This window comes from Apis mellifera, linkage group LG11 (genome assembly GCF_003254395.2).
Source record: "Apis mellifera strain DH4 linkage group LG11, Amel_HAv3.1, whole genome shotgun sequence".
Taxonomy (NCBI): domain Eukaryota; kingdom Metazoa; phylum Arthropoda; class Insecta; order Hymenoptera; family Apidae; genus Apis; species Apis mellifera.
In genome coordinates, this window is record NC_037648.1 from 1,728,871 (window position 1) to 1,749,184 (window position 20,314).

The 20,314-nt window shown below is 42.3% G+C and overlaps 1 protein-coding gene across 3 annotated transcripts in view; it reads left to right on the forward strand.

Annotated features, from left to right (window-relative positions):
- The window catches only part of LOC412840 (homeobox protein caupolican), an 89,994-nt gene that overhangs the window by 20,289 nt on the left and 49,391 nt on the right, over positions 1-20,314 (forward strand). The window contains exon 1 of one of the 3 annotated variants that reach the window (XM_006558938.3): positions 6,848-8,399. The exons of 1 other annotated variant lie outside the window; for it this stretch is intronic. In XM_006558938.3, the coding sequence (XP_006559001.1) occupies positions 8,352-8,399 (48 nt within the window). In that variant the 5' untranslated portion in view covers positions 6,848-8,351. Of the gene's footprint in view, positions 1-6,847; positions 8,400-20,314 lie in introns of those variants that run through there. One more of the 3 variants, XM_026443652.1, reaches the window with a different exon arrangement.

The window sequence follows — 20,314 nt, forward strand, 5'->3', positions numbered from 1 at the left end:
TCGTGTTGCTCTGTAATATTAGATGCAACGATCCACGTGGCGGAAAAAAAAGCCAATCAATTTTTACTACCCAATATCGAACGATAATTAAGGCGTTATAATTTCCCCGAGTTTTCGATCGATGATGCGAAACGGAAATACGTAACATGCGATCCGCGAATAAGAAATAAAAAATACACCGAGCAAATTACGAATCCTCCGGCAAATGATTAATTAACTTACGGGAGAATATCCCGTGTCGAGTCGACACCTTCAAAAAGAACAAATTATATCGGGTTGTTTTCAAAAACACGTTCAGTGATTCTAATCAGCAGAACGGCTAATAAAGTCCAATTATAAAATCCCCACGAGCCGAGTGCACGATCTTCGAGTTTCTTCGTTGAGATACGACGTTGGCTTGAAACAAGAGGCTGAGATAACAACCTCGGCCCCGGATAAAAAAGAGAGAAAAGCCGCGAATGAATTTCAACGAGGGCAGCTCGATTTGACTCGAGTGGTCCGCGGTGGTTGTCTGCCCACAGGCGCCCTCTCCAAGGAGCGATCTATCGAGACGGCCATCTTGCCTTCCCCCAATTTTTCTTTTACGCATGCGTTATAATTATCTATTCGTACTTTTCTACAGGCACGTGTAACATATCGCGGTGCTCGTCGCTCATGCGACGCTTTGCGTCCGATCACAAATAGAGAACATTTGTAGAAATTGCTGTAACGTGTCCGTGCACCGCGCAATCTGTCGTCGATTCTACGTACTTGAGAATGTTAAGTCGTGTGCGCATGTGCACACCAAGGAATTTGAAGCATGGCGATTCTCGAATATGTTGGATAAGAAGATCGATTCGAATCTCTGGTTGCTTTCTGAAAACTTTGAATTCCATTGCATTCAATTAATAATCATTGTAAAGTTGTAGATTCTTTATTTACAATTTAATTAATCTCTACTTTGGAAAAGTTTTATTTTTATCGACGACGAGAATTTAATGGAATTTATGGTAAAAGTTTTTACTTCACTTTCCAGATTCAAGAATTTATTCCTGAGGATATAAAAGTATCTGCAAAAAAAAAAGTTGGAGAATGTAACGAACACATACTAGTTTTAAAAATTACACATTTCCAATAGAAATGAATATCCTCGGCGATGATACGAATCGCGAAAGCGGTACGAAACAACAATTCGTGAATTTTTCCAGATACTTTTCCCCGATACCGATCGTGGAATGGACGTAATAACATCACAGTCACATTATAAACAATTTATGATATCCCGACGATGAGCCTCGCGATCGCGATACGGTCGAAACATATGCTTCGTTAGTGTTCCTTTTTATTTTTTCGCAATCACCCTCTTCCTCGCCATCGCTCTTTCCACCGCTGTTTCCACCGCCGTGCACGCCACGATCGCGCAATCGTTTCACGCGAATGTCGGACGAACGGTGGCGTGCGTGTCGCGAGTGTCGTGACACAACGAGCACGTGACAGAATCGCAAAATGGAGGAAGGAGGGTCCGCGTGTGCACGCATATTTGTCAAACGGCTCGGTTATGAAAGCGACCCCGGCTATTAGTCGGCAATATTTTCGCGTTGCGTTGTTCGAAACGAACGAGGAGAATCTTGAGAATCGTGATCTTTTTCGTCGCCATCTTTTCATCGATGCGATTCTCGCCCCTGCAACGAAGGAATTGAAACGAAGTCTCGAACGGATATAGTGATATTCGATCAGTTAGAAAATCAGTTTAATTGCTCGCATGCGAGTTTATCGATCGGTAAGTGGAATAAAATATTAACTTTCCGATACCGTATATTCTCCGTTTTCTGTCTCTATAAATCAAAATCTACTTTATCGATCACGTAACATATATACGTGCGTAGGAAAATTTATTCTTGAAATTAATTAGATATTTACCTATTTGCTTTCATTTGACGCGCGATTAATATAAATTAGGAAAATTGAATTTAACCGATTTCCAATACCTTTGTAAAAATGAAATTTGAAATTCAAATCGGAATTTACATGAAAATATAAATCTTTCCAGATATCCGTTTCGATCGATAATTTGTCACTTGTGCGTAACTTTTTTTTCAATCGATGATTGTATCGTAAAATTTTTGTTTCTTTTACGCGCAACCAAAGTTGATTATCGATATTTTATTGGCATTTTAATTTCATATCGATATCGATATTATCGTATCGCGCAACACGTTAATATTAAATATCTATCCGTATAATTATTCATTATCGATAGTCGAACGCGCTTAATGAATAATTTTACGCGAAACTCGGATAGATAATTCTATTACCGATTCTTCGTATTCGCATTCATGCACCAGTTCACAAACTCGACGCGACATAAGCGCCCCGAACATAACTCGAAACGTTTCTCACCCGGCTCGGAACACGATCGCCCACACACGGCTAATTAGCCCGGAGAAAAATTGTTTCCCGCTCGAGGGCCGATCGATCCTTCATCGGGCAAGAAAGAAGGTGAAGCTCGATCCGAGATGGTTATTTTTCAAACCCGACGAAGCGGCTTCTAGGAAATCTCTCTTTCTAGCAACCGTAGAAAACACGCACACAGGAAGAGAAGATGTCCTCCTCGCAATCTTTGGTGGTATCGGCTCTATCCTCTTTGTTTATAAATAAAGAATGTGTACGTGGGCGTCGATGTATATAAGGTGTCTCCGCATAAAGTATACAGGGAGGTGTATACGCGCGACGCCCCAAACCGACGGTGGGGTTAAAATGGAAATGGCATGGCAGCGGGCGGTATAGGCGAAACCCCGCGGTTTCGACTCCTTTCGGCCAAGATGTACGGGTCAGCGAGAGTGGGAAGGGGTGGGGTAGAATATTTTGGCCGAATACGACGCCATCTATCGGCCGCGCGCGCGGAGAGAAAAAGCGCCGATTTTATCTCCTACGAAGCGAATGTTCCCCCTCCCCACTCCTCCCAACTTCGTACGAAGTTTCAATCGTGCGCTAGTTCCATCTGGTGTTCGAAACCTAGCATAGCCTTTCCACCGTGCACGTAACACAACTTGGAAGAATCGATCGTTACTTCCTTGATGTTATACGTTTACATTGTGTGAGGATCGGTAAAAAAATTCTCTCTCGTTCGGATTCTAAGCGATGGCGAACGAATTGTTTTTGAGGCCACGCTAGACGCGCAAAGGCGAAGCGTGGAGGAGGGAAGAGGGGGAGGGAAGGGTGGAGGAGAGAAGGCAAGAGAGCGCCGCTGAACGGCGCAGTTTATTTCGGTCGGGTTAATTAGTGTTGCCTCGCGAGGTTTACGGTTGACATTTCGTTGGTCGTTCGTTCGTTCGTTCGTCGTTCCATGGGAGGAACGACGGAGGTGCGGCGGGGTGAGGTGAGGAGGAGGACAGACAAGGGGAGACCGGCTTTTTTACGGCAACATACTGGTCGGCCATACCGAGTGCCGGTGGAGGAAGACGAAGTCGCCGCAGAGGAGCACAGTGTACAGAGGAAAGGAGAGGAGGAAGAAGAAGAAGAAGAAGAAGAAGAAAAGGAGGACGGGTGGGACAAGGACACACCGGCCAATAAAACTGCAGTGCCCCTCGAAGGTGCACCGAAGGCGCCAGGGCAGTCTGGACCTCCCTTATTAGCTCCCCTCTTTCAACTTTTACCATCCACCTCTCTAACGTCTCTCCGCAACAGCCTTTGTTTTATCCTACGGTGTGAATATCGCACCGTTTTACGGCGTTCAGATTAGACCTACCTTTGTGACTCTGAGCCACGAGAAGCCGCCGATACACGATGCTCGACCGAGAAACGTTTCAAACGTCGAATACGTTACGAGGGAAAGAATTCGAAGAGAGAGAAAGAATCGTATTTATTTCTCTTTCTTCTCGCGAATGCGCGCTCCGAAGTTATTCCCATAACGAGAGGGGGGATATCTCTATTGGACTCAGCGAAGCGACTAATTTGTTCGAATGCTTTCTCTCTCTCTCTCTCTCTCACTATTCTTCCTTGTCGTTCTCCGTCCATCGTTGCGGGCAAAACAAGGATCGAATTTCGTCTCCAAATACATTGCAAATTCTCGTGAAATATCGAGCTTTCCTTCGAGCGGTTTGCAACTCGGTTTGGTTAGTAGGACAGTTTACGGGCTACACGGGTCCCTCGTGTTTCTCGATTTCTCTTACGTTCTCTTACGCCTTGAATTAGGTAGTTTGAAATCTTTCCCTCGTTAGGCCTGGACGCTCGGTGAGAAGAGTAACGAATTACAAGAAGCTGGCAATGGTTGGAGAGATAAGGGGAGAGAGAGAGGGAAGGCCTTACCTAACTGGGTCGGGGGTGAAACAAAGAAAGAAACGGTGAAAGAGGGAGATGAACGAGTAGCGAAGAAGGTGGATGGTTTGCTGCCTTATTAAGCGGTCTTATCGCTAGAGACAGCCTGCCCCGACACGGCCGTTTAACTTTTACTCGACCTGCAAACAAGTAGTGGACACACTGGCCGGGGAGATAGGACTCGGCCGCGTTACCTTCGCCTCTCGGCCTTCTCAACCTTCTCCCTTATCACGCTTGAAAAACTTGACGGCTGTAAACATGAAACGACGGTGCAACTGGCCCCCGGATATTTCTCCGCGCCGAGATTTACAATGCGTCTTTAACCGGCGTTAACTACGCAACTGGGATATTTAAGCTGTTACTCGCACAAGCATTCCTCGATTGCGTGCATGATGATACACCATATAATCTTTTTTTATGATGTGCCATTAAGTAGAAAAAAATCTTTTATATTTAATTTTTACCGTAGCCACTCGATTGAAAAAAAACCTTTCTGTTATTTTTTAAACATTTTTGACAAATCTTAAGATACATTCGGATCCTTTGAATATATCAGATATCCGAATATTTAATTTTTACCGTAGCCACTCGATTGAAAAAAAACCTTTCTGTTATTTTTTAAACATTTTTGACAAATCTTAAGATACATTCGGATCCTTTGAATGTATCAGATATCCGAATATGCGTTAAAAAACGTCGAGTTAAGAGGGGCTCCTCGTTAACCATTGCAAGGTTAAGTAAAGTGGCCGTTTACACGGTGGTCGTAAACATAACCTCAATTCTTAAAACAATCGTACATTATTTTCACAAATCCGAGAATCCGTCGCGTCCACTTAATCTTGAAGCGTCCCCTCGTGTCGAATCGTCGGCCGAACGTTTCGTGGCTTCCTCGTGGCGTCCCCGTCCCGGGGAAGAGCGGCCGGCAAAATATTTGCCGCGCAAACAGACGGTGAGTGGACGTCGAACGGGGCGCGGCAGGCCTCCGTTTTGCGGGCCTCGAGCGGCGGGGTAAACAAAGCGGTGTACGCGCGCGAGTCGAGTTGAAACAGGATTAAATGGGTTATATTGTGCGGTTTTGACGGGTCAGTCACGTTGACTGTTTGAAAGGGATTCGTGGCACGAGACAGTGGCCCACACAACGTGTATCCCCGAAAACCTCGCATTATGTCGGCCGGGCGTAAAACTCTGCTCGTCGGAGAGGGCGTGATCGGCAGGTCACCAGGTTTACGCAGCGCAATAAATCATTCGAAAGGGCCTTGCGTCGCCTCCTTGAACGATCCTCGGCCTCAGGTACGCATACCTCCTCCGGATCCTTATCTCTGCCTGTCAGCTAATCCTATTAGCGGCACTGAATCTTGCAACCACCATTTTCCACTCTCTCGTATTCTCTCTATAAATCCACGGAGCGTTTCTCGCGCGATAAACTGCCGATACGGAGTGGGGGAAGGCTACGTTTCACAGAGTGCTGCACGCCGTCTTGCAAATTGCTCGAGGCAACGTGGTGGAAAATCGTCCGGCCCGCATTGACACGAATAAAACACATGGCCGACCAAGCATGGAAAACGCGGAAAAACATTCTCACGGATCCTCCTCTTTTCATTTTTCCCCGATCGAATTAATCGAAACGAATTGAGGACGAAGTTTTAAAAATTTTTTTCTTCCTTCGATTCGATGGATGATGAAAGAGAGAGAGCACGAGCGTTTGAATCGCGAATGAGTGACGAGTGGTGGCACCACTGGTAAACACGGCAAGCGCCATCTTGGATGGGGCGAACAACTGTTAATCCAAGACGCTCTAATTTGCCGGATAAATAATACTCGTTTGCGGGAAACGGTTGTAACAACGGCGTCTAATAACCCGTGAAATTATTCTAAATACCACGGAAACCGAACGATCCCCGTGGCTAATCCTTCCGACGACCGGACCGCGTCCGTGAAATCTCCAAACCCGAGTATTCCCTCGGAATATTCGACTCGATTTAGAGCGGAGAGATTTATGCGCTGCTCGAAATAATTGCCGGGTTTCGGGTGACTTTGTCGTGCGGTGAAGAAATTTAGAAAACGACGATCGTGCTATTCGTATATTATTTACGAAAAATAATTTTTAGAAATCGACGTTATTATTAGATTTAAAGTAAAGAGTGTAAGATGAAAGTAATAACTTACCTGTCCATTAATCTTTGCCGGAAAGATATAATGAAGGAGATTTGAACGGCGCGAATTAAAAAAAAAAGCTGGCTATTTAGTAAATAATGTGAGCGAAAACAAGAAACTGGTTTTCTAAATGGAATAATACGCTACAAGGGGGACGATAACGATCTAATGAATGCGGTTCGTACACCTTCTATTGTTTTATTGTTTCATTCATACATGTTCCAAGATCTGCTCTCTCTCTCTCTCTATCCTCGTTCGATTCCCCGCGAGATCTCTTCCCGATCGACACGACGAGTCGGCAGGCTCGCATTTTTCGCGACGCGTATCTCTCCAACTTTGTCGCGGTTACGATCCACGGCGGATGAGGGGAAAAAATTTTACGAGGGTTCATTCCGCATGCAGCTCGAGAACGCTCGAGAACCTTCGACGACCACTTTTTATTTATAAACCGTGCAAGCTTGGCCGATCCACTCGTCGAATTCCTCGAATCGTTTCTCTTCGTCACGGACGTTACTCCTCCAACTACTCCCCCGAAACGTCGTTCGTCCCTCGCGAAACTCTGGAGAAGGAAAAGGGTGTCCTTGTAAACCGAACGTTTCGCCGTTTCGTGTCACGTAGCCGTATAACAAAGTTTTCGAGGGCCGTGGAAGCGTGGAAACAGGCGGCGCGACGCATCGTAGTTACTCGGCGATTTCACGAAGCCGGACAATGGCGCGATATAAGCCGGAAGAAGGTGGCTCGTCGGATGGGATAAAGAAAGATGGAAAGAGAGGTGGGTGGAGGTAGAGAGAGCGCGGGAGAGAGAGAGAGGCCGGCAGATTTATTTAAGTCCCTCGCCGTCGGGTTGACAAGAGTAGACTCGCGTAAACATACTCGTTTCTCCTTGTTCCGCCGTGGCCGTTTGTCGAGGCTTGGCGGGGGGAACAGCGGCGGGATCGTTTCACGATAGTTTCTCGGCGGGTGGGGCGAAAGGCGTCGTCGCGCTCGTGGGCAAGTTCGATTCGAAAGGACGCCCGCGCGCCAAACGCCCGGCCAATCCCGCGCCACGTACCGTCCCACGTGACACGCCCGTAGGGTAGTGCGAGGCGGCCCGATTGGACGGTTCCGTAAGAACCACGTCCTACGCCCAGGTGGTGGGGGTAGACGTTGCTTTCGGTTTTCCTCGCCAGAGGGGGAACTGGGACGGAGCGGAGTGGAAGGCCGCTGAAGTGGTGTGAGTGGTGGCGAGTCAGTCGCAGACTGGAGTGCCCTGTGAGAGCAGGGGACGGACCGAACGAACGAACGAACGAACTAACTCTATAACTAATCGCTCGTGACGCTTCGTCGTCTGTCCGAATGTCCGTCCCATCGCGCCGCTACAACGTTCCTCTATTCCTGTTCTCTTTTCCCTCACGGTGACGCGAAACCCAAAAGTGTGACGTGTTTGCGCTCCGCGTTCTTCGACCCCCGAGATTTCTCATCGAGTGCGAATTTTTCAACTACGAAACCGTGCGCCCATCCACCGAACGTCCTTTTCTCGTGCCATTGACTGGATTCATCTGTGTGTGAACACTATTATTTCGGGGACATTCTCGAGTTTGGATATTCTCGAGTCTGGATATCGAGCTGGCACGTCCTCCCGACGACCGAGCACCACGGCAAATACAAGATTCGACATGTGGTCGTCGGTCGAATTCTTCGGTCACGACTCAAAGACACCCTGATGGCAATCACGAACGTTCGCGTTATATCGCGATCATTCGCTCGACTCGTTGTTAGTTTCGTGTTGTCGACAGTAGTAGTACTGACTTAGTGAGAGAGTGCAGTGCGTGCAGGTGCGATTGTGACCCAATTTTCCGAACAGACATTGAGACAACGTAACGAAAAGAAAAAAAAAAAACTGTTCGTCGAAACCGGCCGAGATGTCAGCGTACGCGCAGTTCGGATACTCGTATCCGTCGGCGTCCCAGGTGAGTCGTATAAAACATTTCGCCTCGATGTCAGAGATTTGAACCTCGAAGATTTTTGTCAGATTTCTCCTCAATCGCGTCCACGAGACGAGAACAACGTACGCGTGATTAGAAGCATTTTCGAGAATAGAAAGTTGTCGTTCACGGTTTTGACGCGAGATGACATCGTTCGGAAATTCGTTATCGCGCGATCATAGCGGAGTTATAATTTCGAGAAAAATCGCGTGGTAAATAATTCATAGCCGATATATCGCGACGATGATGGTGTTTGTAACTGGAGTTTTATTTCCTTGCTGCAAAATCAGATTCAATATTATTCCTTGATAGTTCTTTATCGGTTAGCAATTTCAAAATCCTTCTAATCGCGATGAATGATCGTTCCTTTTTTTTTTTTTTTTCGTGAAAGCGAATTGTAAAGTATCGCGAATAATTATATACTACTACTTTTTATTAATTTCCGCTTTTTAAGATATCCTATTCACAATGTTTCGTAAAGTTGCTTCAATAATTCATTTATTCGATTTATATTATATTTTCTCTTGTTGGAAATGTTCGCATAATTAATTTATAAACGTATAAGAATTATTTTCGATCAATTCCAGTAGATTTTGTGCAATGAAATGTTGGGTGTTAAATGTTGGGTGATTTTCTACAGTTATACACCTGTTTCTCGTAAATGTGTACCGACGGCCGTCGCTCACAAGTTATGACGTCTCGCGTCTATTTGATAAAAACGTTTAATACCTGTTTTAAAGTTAGCAACTGATCCGTATCACGCTGAAAATTAATTTCTTCCGAGGAATAATCGGAGAAATTACTAGTTTAATTTCATTGATTACGTCATTACGAATAATTTAATACAAATAGTTCTCTAATCTACGGTTACTTCATTCAACTTTCTTTTTCTTGTATAAAGATTAGCTAGGAAAGTCGATAACAGACTGTAAATACGAAGATACTCGTTCCAATCTCAAATTATTGAATAATAATAGGAATTGTACTATCTAAAAAATTAGACGTTAATAAATACTCTTTGTATTTCAATATCCATCATTTCCAATTTTCTTAATATTCAATTATGCGAATTGACTAAAATTTCTTTCTCTTTGTATAGATTCATTTTTCTATATTTAATATTCTATATATATAATTAATTAAAAATTTCTATAAACACTCCACAAATATTTCTCATATTTTCAACTGGAGGAATACTCGCCATATACTCTTTGGAAGCATACTAACCTACATTCGATCACGGGATATCGTTTTCCAACAGGAATTAATCAAAATTCGAACGTATAATAATATCCTCGAGTTTTATCCGCGCGTGTACCCGATTTCGTCACTTGTTAAATCCGTTGCTCGTATCTGGTCAAGAGGGAGAATTAAATTCTGATTTACGAGATCGGTCCATGATCACCGCGGCGGAGGCGGGGAGCGTGCGGAAAGGGGTGGCCACGAGAGAGAGAGAGAGAGAGAGAGAGAGAGAGAGAGAGAGCCGCGCATGCGCGTGATCGTCCCGCTGCCGAAAAAAGGAAGGAGGCTCTCAAACGCGAAATAACATCGAAACGACGCACTTACGCGCAGGTGCAAGAGACTAGATAATAATACGGGTATATAGCCTTCGGCGTATATACCCGCATGGGCTCTCGCGAGAAAGGTGCGAGTTGCATCGATGCGTCGATTCTTTTTAATCGTGGCGCGCGCTTTTAAAGCTCGCCACTCTTTTCCTTCGTTTCGATTAACCATCCGATGATAAAGAAGGGGACGCGATTCCCTTTCGTTCCTTTAGTAAGCGGCGTTAAAAGGCGCATTGAAATCGTCATTTCACAGCCAACAACTCTTTGTCCCTCTTTGTTTGTCGTATTGTCCGAGTATTATTGGAATCCCTGTGCAGGAGGAAGATCGTTTTTCATTCACCTCGCGTGCGTATTTTATTTCTATATTTATGAGAAGATTAATTTGTAGTTGTAGAACTGATCCCGCTGGAAGTCGGCAATTAGTAGACTTTTTTTTTTTTTGTTTAAGTACGTTCTAAGTAAATTAACTAATTGCCTTCCTGTATTTAAAATCTTGAACAACCAAGCGTGCCTTTTTACCATAAGTAACAATTTCTTTCAGATTCCGTATTGTATTGTATGCATAATATTTCCGTTATGGCGAACGAACGAGGGTAAGCTTTTAACTGGGTAAAAGTGAGCCCGTCATCTGTAACTCTGGGATGCCGATACGCGGCGCGATATGGAACAACGATAATTGGTCGGTTATCTTCTCTCGTAACCGCGCGTGTTTCCTATCTTAACGTATTCTCGATCGACGAATTACCGGGCCGTTTACATGCGCGCAGGTTTGCAACGAGGCTTATAAACTCGAGGCAGCGGGAATAAAGGCGGGGAGGGGTGGGGGGACGGCGGACGGACGGCCTTAATTGCCGGCGGTGGTGGAATAGTCGAAACGGTTTATTTCGTCTAAATAAACACCGAACTTCGCGGACTGCTTTACGATCGATTCTTGTTGTCGCGCTGGGATAATAAATATTTTACGCGAATCATTTCTACGGAAATATAACGATAATTGAAGTTTATAAGCCCGCTTGCGTGAATTTATAATACCTTAGGAATCGTAAAATTCGCGATTACAGATTACAGGTAGTTAATATATTTGCTTAAAAGTGGTGGGATATTCCAGTAGTGAGCTGTTCCTCTCTCCCTTCTCCTCTTTCCTTATTACGGCCGGTGTTATTGCGAGTTAAACGACGAGAGTCGTTCAATTTTTTGCTCCCCCAGTTTGGGGGAGCGTCGAGGAGAGAGAAAGGTTATGTTTATCGTTTGCCCGATTGAAAGCATGCCTCTTATAATGGCGTCTTTAATTAAACGAACCCGATATTGGATATATACACGAGTTTTATATACACCGTTTTATAAAATTTCTCTTTCTCCGTCCGTCGTGTTTATGTTTTCGTTTAACCGCGGGAAAAAAAAAGAATTTCAAACGGCGGTGATTAATCTCCGGTCGCGGTTCCCGCGCGTCCATTTAACGCTGCGCACGCCACGCTCAATTTTCCAGCGTTTTTCAACGGTTACGTGCTAATGAAATTCTTGCCACGGAAATTTCGTTCGATCCGTTTAATTATAACGAGAAAGTTATGTCCAAGTTTACGTTTAAAAAAAAATTAAATTAAATCTTTTTGTAACAGTGGACAACAGACTTGGTAAATATACATGTTGACGAAAAATTATATTTTTGGTCATAAAATAAATCGTGGATAGAGAAGCTTCTTCTTCAATTGAATCCAATTAATATGATGTTGATGATACACCTGTGAACTGGGACACGTATAGAACGATAGTCGAAGAATGCGATGATGAAAATAAAGGTATGTTTTTAAAAGTCGAATGCAACGACGAGAATTCAGTTTCACCGTTCATCTTGCGCGACTGTCGCCACTCCGCGGCGAAGCGAGCAATTACGGAGAAAAAGAGGCGAGGTGGTGGGGATAAAGGTTGAGGGCGCTCGAGTTCGCAGACACGGTTTAAGAATTCGGTTTGTTAACGCGTAATGAGAGGCAGCAATTGGCCGTGACTCGTTAAGTTCGTGCGGCGACGCATCGATCGCCATTCCTCCGTTATTTGTCAGCAGCCGTAAAACACGTCTTCGAACGTCGCCCCGACTTTCCACGCGGGAACATCTGTTCGCCGATTATGCGCGGCCGCGTATAACGACGGTAATTACTTTTCCGTTCGGCGAATAATTAGCAACAAAGTTATTAGTACCACTGTTCTTTCTTACGTCGCCACTTGTTAACAAGTGACCGATAAGTGTGCATTAATTAAACCGTTCGAAACGGAATGAATGTTTTATCGTTGCAAGAAACGTAACAGTATTTATATATACTCCTCAATGATTACTTCGGCAAAATTAAACGCTCGATTATCCGCGTCCAATTAACGTAACGTGCCTTATTCCGAATCGTTTATTTCGATAGAAATAAAGAAATCTTTACGATTTCATTTCCAATTAAATTTTTACTCGTAAATAATATAATAGATATAATATATAATATAATATAATAATATAATAATATTATAATATATAAATATATTATATATTAATAATATATAAATAATAATGTAATATAATAATATAATAGATATAACGATACTTTTAATTGATTAATGATTCGATGTTCGTATCATAATGGACGATGACGACGATTAGGTGCCGCTAAATTTACGAGCCTAGCTACACCCCTCTTCTCGCTATCGTGTAACGTTTTCAACGGAGCGCATCGCGCGATTTCGATATCAACATCGAAGCATCTGTTCGGGCAAAAGTTACATCCGCATAATGGCAACAACGCGCAATGGGTGTACATCGGTTCGTTGTATAATTACGGCCCTGGACACACGGAAGCGCTCGATATCTCGGTAATATCGGTTTTCAGAATCGTGGCCTACGCTGTCTCCCTTCTCTTTCACCGTCCTTCGTCCACTCTCTTTTTGTTTACCGTTCACGGACGATGTCGTCGGCGAGCTTTCGATTGGAAGGAGAGAGAGACGCATCTTTTCCAACAACGATTTTCCTTCGTCGAATAAAATGCGAGTTGCGCGTGTAATCGATAATTACGCGGCGAACGAGATTAAATGCCGTTTCGATTTGCCCCGAGACGGTTGCGTGGCTTGCGTTTAACCTGGTATTTACGAATTTCGTACACCGCAGTTTTTTCGATAAACGGCGTACAACGTAGAGAAACAGACGATTCGTTGCAACTACAACATCTCCTCCCTTATTAAAGGTTTAAAAATTTAATTGCGGTTTATTTGACGCGTAGAAATCTCTCCCCGCGTTTATTTCGATACACACGCGGCAATTTGTAACGATCCGCACAGAAGTCCGTGATCCGTGATGCGCGATTACTCCGCGAAAATTATTACTTTGTCGACGGCGTGTGATCGGTTACAATAATGCCTGGCGAGATATCAAGCCTCGTGCGCGCGCACCTCGCTCCCGTCTCTCTCTCTCTCGTGTATTATATACGCGTGCATCGCATGACCGAACAGGGGAATTTTCGTGGCCCGCTCGCTTCGTTAACTCGCGCTTATTATACCATCGTTATCCGGTTATACTTTGTTATTATCCGGTGTGTTTGTTCGGGGATAAGAAGATTCGGTGGAAGGCATTGAAGCTCGGTTGCCCTCGATGATTGACGGAATCGGCAATTACGCTACGGATTCTCGCACGTACTTACCTACCGGGCAAACAACACCGTCCTACCGCACCGACGTTACACGCACGCCCGCGGAAACCGGTTGCTTCCCTTTGCAAACTGCACGTGTCTCATCCGCACGGAGACTTTTGCTACTCGCTTCAAATTTTTTTTTTTTTCCAAATTTATTTAAGCATAGTTTTCTAAGATTACATCGGTTCGAAATTTGTCCAACTGAATCGATACATTTCGTCTTTGTATATCGAGTTTTGTATTACAAAAATTAGAGATGTTCTAAGACAAAGTGGTGCGAATCCGTGGTACTTTTTCTCGATTTCTAGAGAAGTCTCTTCTCTTGGCCGCAACAGGGTGTATGTACCCGCTGATCCGGCAGGAATGTCGTTTCTGAGAAAAACGATCGATATGTATATACGTGTCGTATAGATTGAATTTCACAGAAGACGGAGAGTCGAATTTTTCTCTTTCTCGATGATCACCGATATAAAAATCGAAAAACGAGCGAGCGAGATTTCCCCCCCCCCCCCCCCCCCCCGACACGTAAAATCGTAAAAACTTTTCGGTCGGTAAAGAAACGTGTTTCGGGAAGGCGCGCGTAAAAATACCCGTCAGACCCGTCACTCGTACGGTTAACGTTCACGCCTTCTTAACGTCGAGTTACAGCCACTTTAACGGAGTCTTTAAGGCTTCAAATAGATCTTCTCGCCGTGGCCCCTCGCGCGCATCCTTTCCCATCTAGACGTTTTTAAAGCCGTCACGAAACCGTTCTCGGCATTCCGTGGCGCCCTCTTTAGCCCTTCGGGGTAATTAACGTTAAATTGTTGCCAACATTAATACACGATATTTCACCGCCATCTGGTGGCGTTCGCCGTACGTGATCACGATTCATTACGAATCTTACGTACTTCTTTTCCCCGTTTGTTTATACGGCTATAAAAGTATAATCGGAGGATAAAAAAGATATATCGCTATAAACAGGAATTTTAATAAAAATCGAAGCGTCCTTCCCTTTCTTCGAGAATAGAAACGAAAAGATAATACATTACACGCTTTGTGGAAAATTTTAAATTTTCAGCGAGCGAGTGTAATACATAAATTGCATTCGAAAATGAATAGAACGGAAAGTGAAACCCGCTCGTGGGCAAGCATATGCGTATGCTTATCGAGACGTTTAAGATAAAAACAATATTCTACGCAGCGCGGAGACAACAGATAACACAGCTCGAAATCCGATTAACTTCTATTTCACCACCGATAGAGACAAATTGCGATCACGTTGTATTTAATCTGGGGCACACGAAAGAGAGAGAGAGAGAGAGAAAGGATCACCGTAACGGTTAATTTGTCGCGGAAAAGAAGAGGGGGGGGGGTCCGTAAATGCCGTTGTCGTACAAGATCTCGCGCGCGGAAAGGTGACGGTGGTGGGGGAGGGGCTGGCGGAGGGGTGAAGGGAAGAAGGTTCCTGCTCGAGATTTCGAGCGACAGAGAAAAAGACACATGGCGGTGGAAGCGTGGTAGGAGCGGAAGGGGACGGAAGGGGTGAATCGGTCTAGAGAAGTCGAGCCTCGTCTTCTCTCGTTCTTATCCCTCCTGACCCGCCATCTTTTTCCTGCGAATTGCGCGCGCGTATCGCGTTCCTATTGGCTTCTTGCTTCCGTTTACGACACTCGCTCGTTGTAAACTCGTTATAAATTCAATTTCAAAAAGATATATATATATAATATATATATTCAAAAATATAAGATTTTTAAGAAAAATTAAAATTCGTAACAAATGAACTTATCGTTTCAGTTTATAACGATAATTTTGATATTTATACGTCTCGTGTAATAAATATTATATTCCATATATTTTTTCTCTCCTCTCCTTTCACTGGATCGAATGATCGGTCTCGTTTATCGTAAGGATTAAATTCGAAATTCTGAGAGAAGAGGGATCGGCCGTTGGAGAATTATCCGCGTGCGCCAGGAGAGCCGCATTGTCAAGTTTCTCCGGTTACTTTGCACGAGAGGCGATAACTCGCGATCAAACCGCTACTTAGCTCAACTTTAACACGTGTAATCCCGTTTACGGAAGAACTCCGTTACCGACCGAGTCCTGTTTCCAGCGAGGACTCTTCGGTATTCTTCGTATATACGTGACGCGGAAGCATCGCGCCGAGTTATTTCGAGCTCGAGGGATGAGTTTATCGTCGAGATTACTCATCGGTCGAACGATTTTCGGGAGAAAGATTTTTGAAGAGTTTTTGCTTTATCGGTGGCCGATATTATCTATTCGATCGTGATAATCCAAAATTATTACAGCCTCGTGGATTCGCACTTCCGATTGCGTACGAATCGATACCAACACCGAGATTTTAAATTTCGGTTGTTTGGAAATTTTATCATCTGGCGACGATGGCATCGATCGTGCGCGCCAGTTTATTCACCGTGTCCGATACATTGTGATACATTCGCGGAATGAGAAGGGGTTGCCGCGGTTACGTCGAAATTACACGTTGCAGTAAATTATTCCTCATGATCGACGTTCGAGAGAGGAGGCCTACGTTCTCTTCTTTACACCTGCGTCACGCATCGCTTATTCGCGGATCATCGATAAACCGTACTTAAGAGTTTTTTCCACGAACCGTATCCCGGCCCGCTCGCGCGCTTACGCGCGCTCGAAAACCAGCTCGTTCGTCGAGCGTCCTCCAATTAAAACACACGTTGTAATTATCCGGCTATCGCGATCGCCCGTATTTTCTCTCTCGATTTCGATTTTATTTCTCAATTATTCTTTCTCCGGAGCGATGATCCATTTTTTTTTCAAACCAATATTAAATTTTCGAGTCTGTCAAAAAAATTACGCGTTAATAAGATTCTAAAGTACAGAATACAGGCCGTATTTTCTCTCTCGATTTCGATTTTATTTCTCAATTATTCTTTCTCCGATGATCCATTTTTTTTTTCACATTTTTCAAACCAATATTAAATTTTCGAGTCTGTCAAAAAAATTACGCGTTAATAAAATTCTAAAGTACAGAATACAGGCCGTATTTTCTCTTTCGATTTCGATTTTATTTCTCAATTATTCTTTCCATTTTTCAAACCAATATTAAATTTTCGAGTCTGTCAAAAAATTACGCGTTAATAAGATTCTAAAGTACAGAATACAGGCCGTATTTTCTCTCTCAATTTTGATTTTATTATTTATTTTGATTCCCAATTATTCTTTCTCCGTAGCTGATTCCCGACGATTTATCCATTTTTTTTTTTTCACATTTTTCAATATTAAATTTTCGAGTCTGTCAAAAAATTACGCGTTAATAAGATTCTAAAGTACAGAATACAGGCCGTATTTTCTCTCTCGATTTCGATTTTATTTCTCAATTATTTCTCCATAGCGATGATCCATTTTTTTTTTTTCCACATTTTTCAAACCAATATTAAATTTTCGAGTCTGTCAAAAAAATTACGCGTTAATAAGATTCTAAAGTACAGAATGCAGGCCGTATTTTTTCTCTCGATTTCGATTTTATTTCTCAATTATTCTTTTTCCGGAGCGATGATCCATTTTTTTTTCTTTTCACATTTTTCAAACCAATATTAAATTTTCTGTCAAAAAATTACGCGTTAATAAGATTCTAAAGTACAGAATACTCGAGAGGAATAAATTAAAATAATTTAAAAGAAAAAACCTGCAGTGTCATCGTGTTCCAATATATCGTAATAGATATTTCGAATGTAATAACAACAATTTGCGAAATGCATTAAAAAATAGACTTGCACGTATCTGATTCTCTCAGGATTATCTCGACGGTGGTTGGTGCCTTGGGGGTGGAAGCGTGGTTTTAAAAGGTTCCGATGGGAAACCCAGCAGGGCGTGAACGGCTCGAGGAGCCGGGACATTCCGTGAGAGACGAATTGGCGAAACGAGGAGGGAGACGTGGCAGGAATAAAGGCAGCGCGCGACACACTCCGTGGGTGTAGACCCCTGAGCCGTGCTACGGGGCGCACACGCACGGCGCCACGCATCGTCTACGACCACCTCCTTTATTCACGAAACTTCGGTTTACCTCGGTTTCCCTTCCGGGTCTGTCTCTGCCCTTTTTTCTTCTCTCTCTTGTCTATTTTTGCCTTCTCCCTCTCGAAGAGTTTAAACCGATTACAGGCGTCGATTTAATTAAGAAGAATCCAATTCTGTTTTTTTTTTTTTTAAACGGCTTGGTTTCAGAAAATGAAAAAAAGTCCAATTTCCGACGGCTATTTGGGTATATCCATAGGCGATAAATTATCGGGGGAAATTTGTAGCCGGCACGTCCGCGGGGCGTCGAAATATCTTACGACTATTTAGCGCGACGTGGAATCCCGTTTTTCGTAAACATGTCCGCGCCACGAGAGATACGGTCGTTTCGTATTATAAAAAACGGTGGCGACGTATACCCTCTCCCCCTCTTCTTGAGATTTCTTCTTCTTCTTCGTTTTCTTCGCCGCAGCGAAAACAAAAGGGAAGGGAAAGAAAATGGTGCGTGTGAAAATAATGTTTTCGTTGATCCTCGTTTATCACGTGGGCGACACCGATTTCGACACACCGAACTCTACGAATAGAAAGGTTATACGTGAGCACGAACCTCTTTTCCTTCGTTTTCACAGGGAAGGAGAATATTTATTTTTAAGGAGAAAAGTCTAAAGTATATTCTTTTTCACAGATTTGAGATCGCTGTCGATAAGGAAAATTTCTATCTAGGGAAAAATATATCGAATTGTACGGATATTTTGTTACTTTTTATATTTTTTCCTAAATTTTTATCCAAGAAAATTAATTGAGATAAATTAATGATTTGAAAGTCAAATTAAAAATTTAAAATCTTATAATGTAGGAATGAAACTTTCTATTATAACTTTATTTTACTTACTAATTAAATAAATTATTACTAACATTAAACAAATAATAATCTAGGGAAAAGTATATCGAATTGTACGGATACTTTGTACAACAAGTTACTTTTTATATTTTTTCCTAAATTTTTATCCAAGAAAATTAATTGAGATAAATTAATGATTTGAAAGTCAAATTAAAAATTTAAAATCTTATAATGTAGGAATGAAACTTTCTATTATAACTTTATTTTACTTACTAATTAAATAAATTATTACTAACATTAAACAAATAATAATCTAGGGAAAAATATATCGAATTGTACGGATATTTTATACAACATGTTACTTTTTATATTTTTTCCTAAATTTTTATCCAAGAAAATTAATTGAGATAAATTAATGATTTGAAAGTCAAATTAAAAATTTAAAATCTTATAATGTAGGAATGAAACTTTCTATTATAACTTTATTTTACTTACTAATTAAATAAATTATTACTAACATTAAACAAATTTATATATAATAAATTTAACCGATCAATATTTATATATATTCAGATAAAGAAATTGAAACAAATATTCTTCTATTAAAACCAGATACTATTCTAGTAAATATTATTAAATATAATAAAATTGCAAATGAATATATATATTTTTATTTATCAATGCTACGAGATAGAGCTACTCCTTTCTCTCCATTCTTCTCGAGTTCTCTCGAAATAACTCCGCGCCCTTGGTATTAATTACCAGGATTCATTTCATCCTCATTTACCGCGAGCTAATTTACCGGCGGAGAAGCCCGCCGCGATATATGTGCGCGATCCTTCTCCCGCGAGCGCTCCGCGAGAGAGATGGACGACGTGCGCGCAGCCTTTGGGAAGCGATTAATCGCGCCCTCCTCGCGACGGAATAATTGGAACGAACGGAGAGAAAGTAGAAGTAATGATATAAGGACTGTTGGATATTTCGAAAAGTTTTCAATTTTCTAAAAAAAAAAAAAAAAATTGTATCCCATAACTTCTCTCTCTCGTGTAGATAATTTGTAAATATTACGCTACTGATTATCTAAATAGCCACAACTCGGTGAATTATAACCTTATAACTTATCATCAATGTTATTCAGAGGAACATTCATAAGGATTCCGCGCAAAAATGACAGGTTACTCTGCAGGCCGATCGTGTGATTATTCAAATGGAAGTGGCAGCGCACTTGAGAGTAAGCTGGATGGAGAGTCCTTCTCGAGTGGAGATCTCTCCACTTGAAAAGTTATGAAGGAATTAGATGATATATATATAGATGTAGAGAGAATTATTATACGTGTGATTATTATTATGTAAATCGCTGTACGCGCACGCGTAATTAAATAATCAATCGGCATGTTTATTATCGTCGTCTCAATATTGCATTTATTTGTCACGCTTTTTTCCCCCCCTCAGGCGCGTGCAACAGGTATAATCAACGAGATAGACTTTTTTTTATTCTCGTCTAGCGATTCTATATTGTAGGAATTATTAATTTTAATTAAATAGTTATCGCGACGTTAATATCTTGTTCTCCTTACGCGATACAGATCTCGTTTCTTTTTCCGAGCCAAAAGTATCGAGGAACTCGTTCGATTAAATATATATATATATTTTTCGATCGGATATTATTACGAATCTTCCAACTTTTCGTTGGAAATGTCTTTTCCTTCTTTTTACAATATGTTATTATTAACGTCTCGTTCAATTTCAGATTATTATCTAAAGTTAAGAAACACGAAAATACTCGACAGAGCAAGCGAGAGACGAAAAGAAAATTTAAAGAAATTTACGGTAATACCTTCTCGGTAT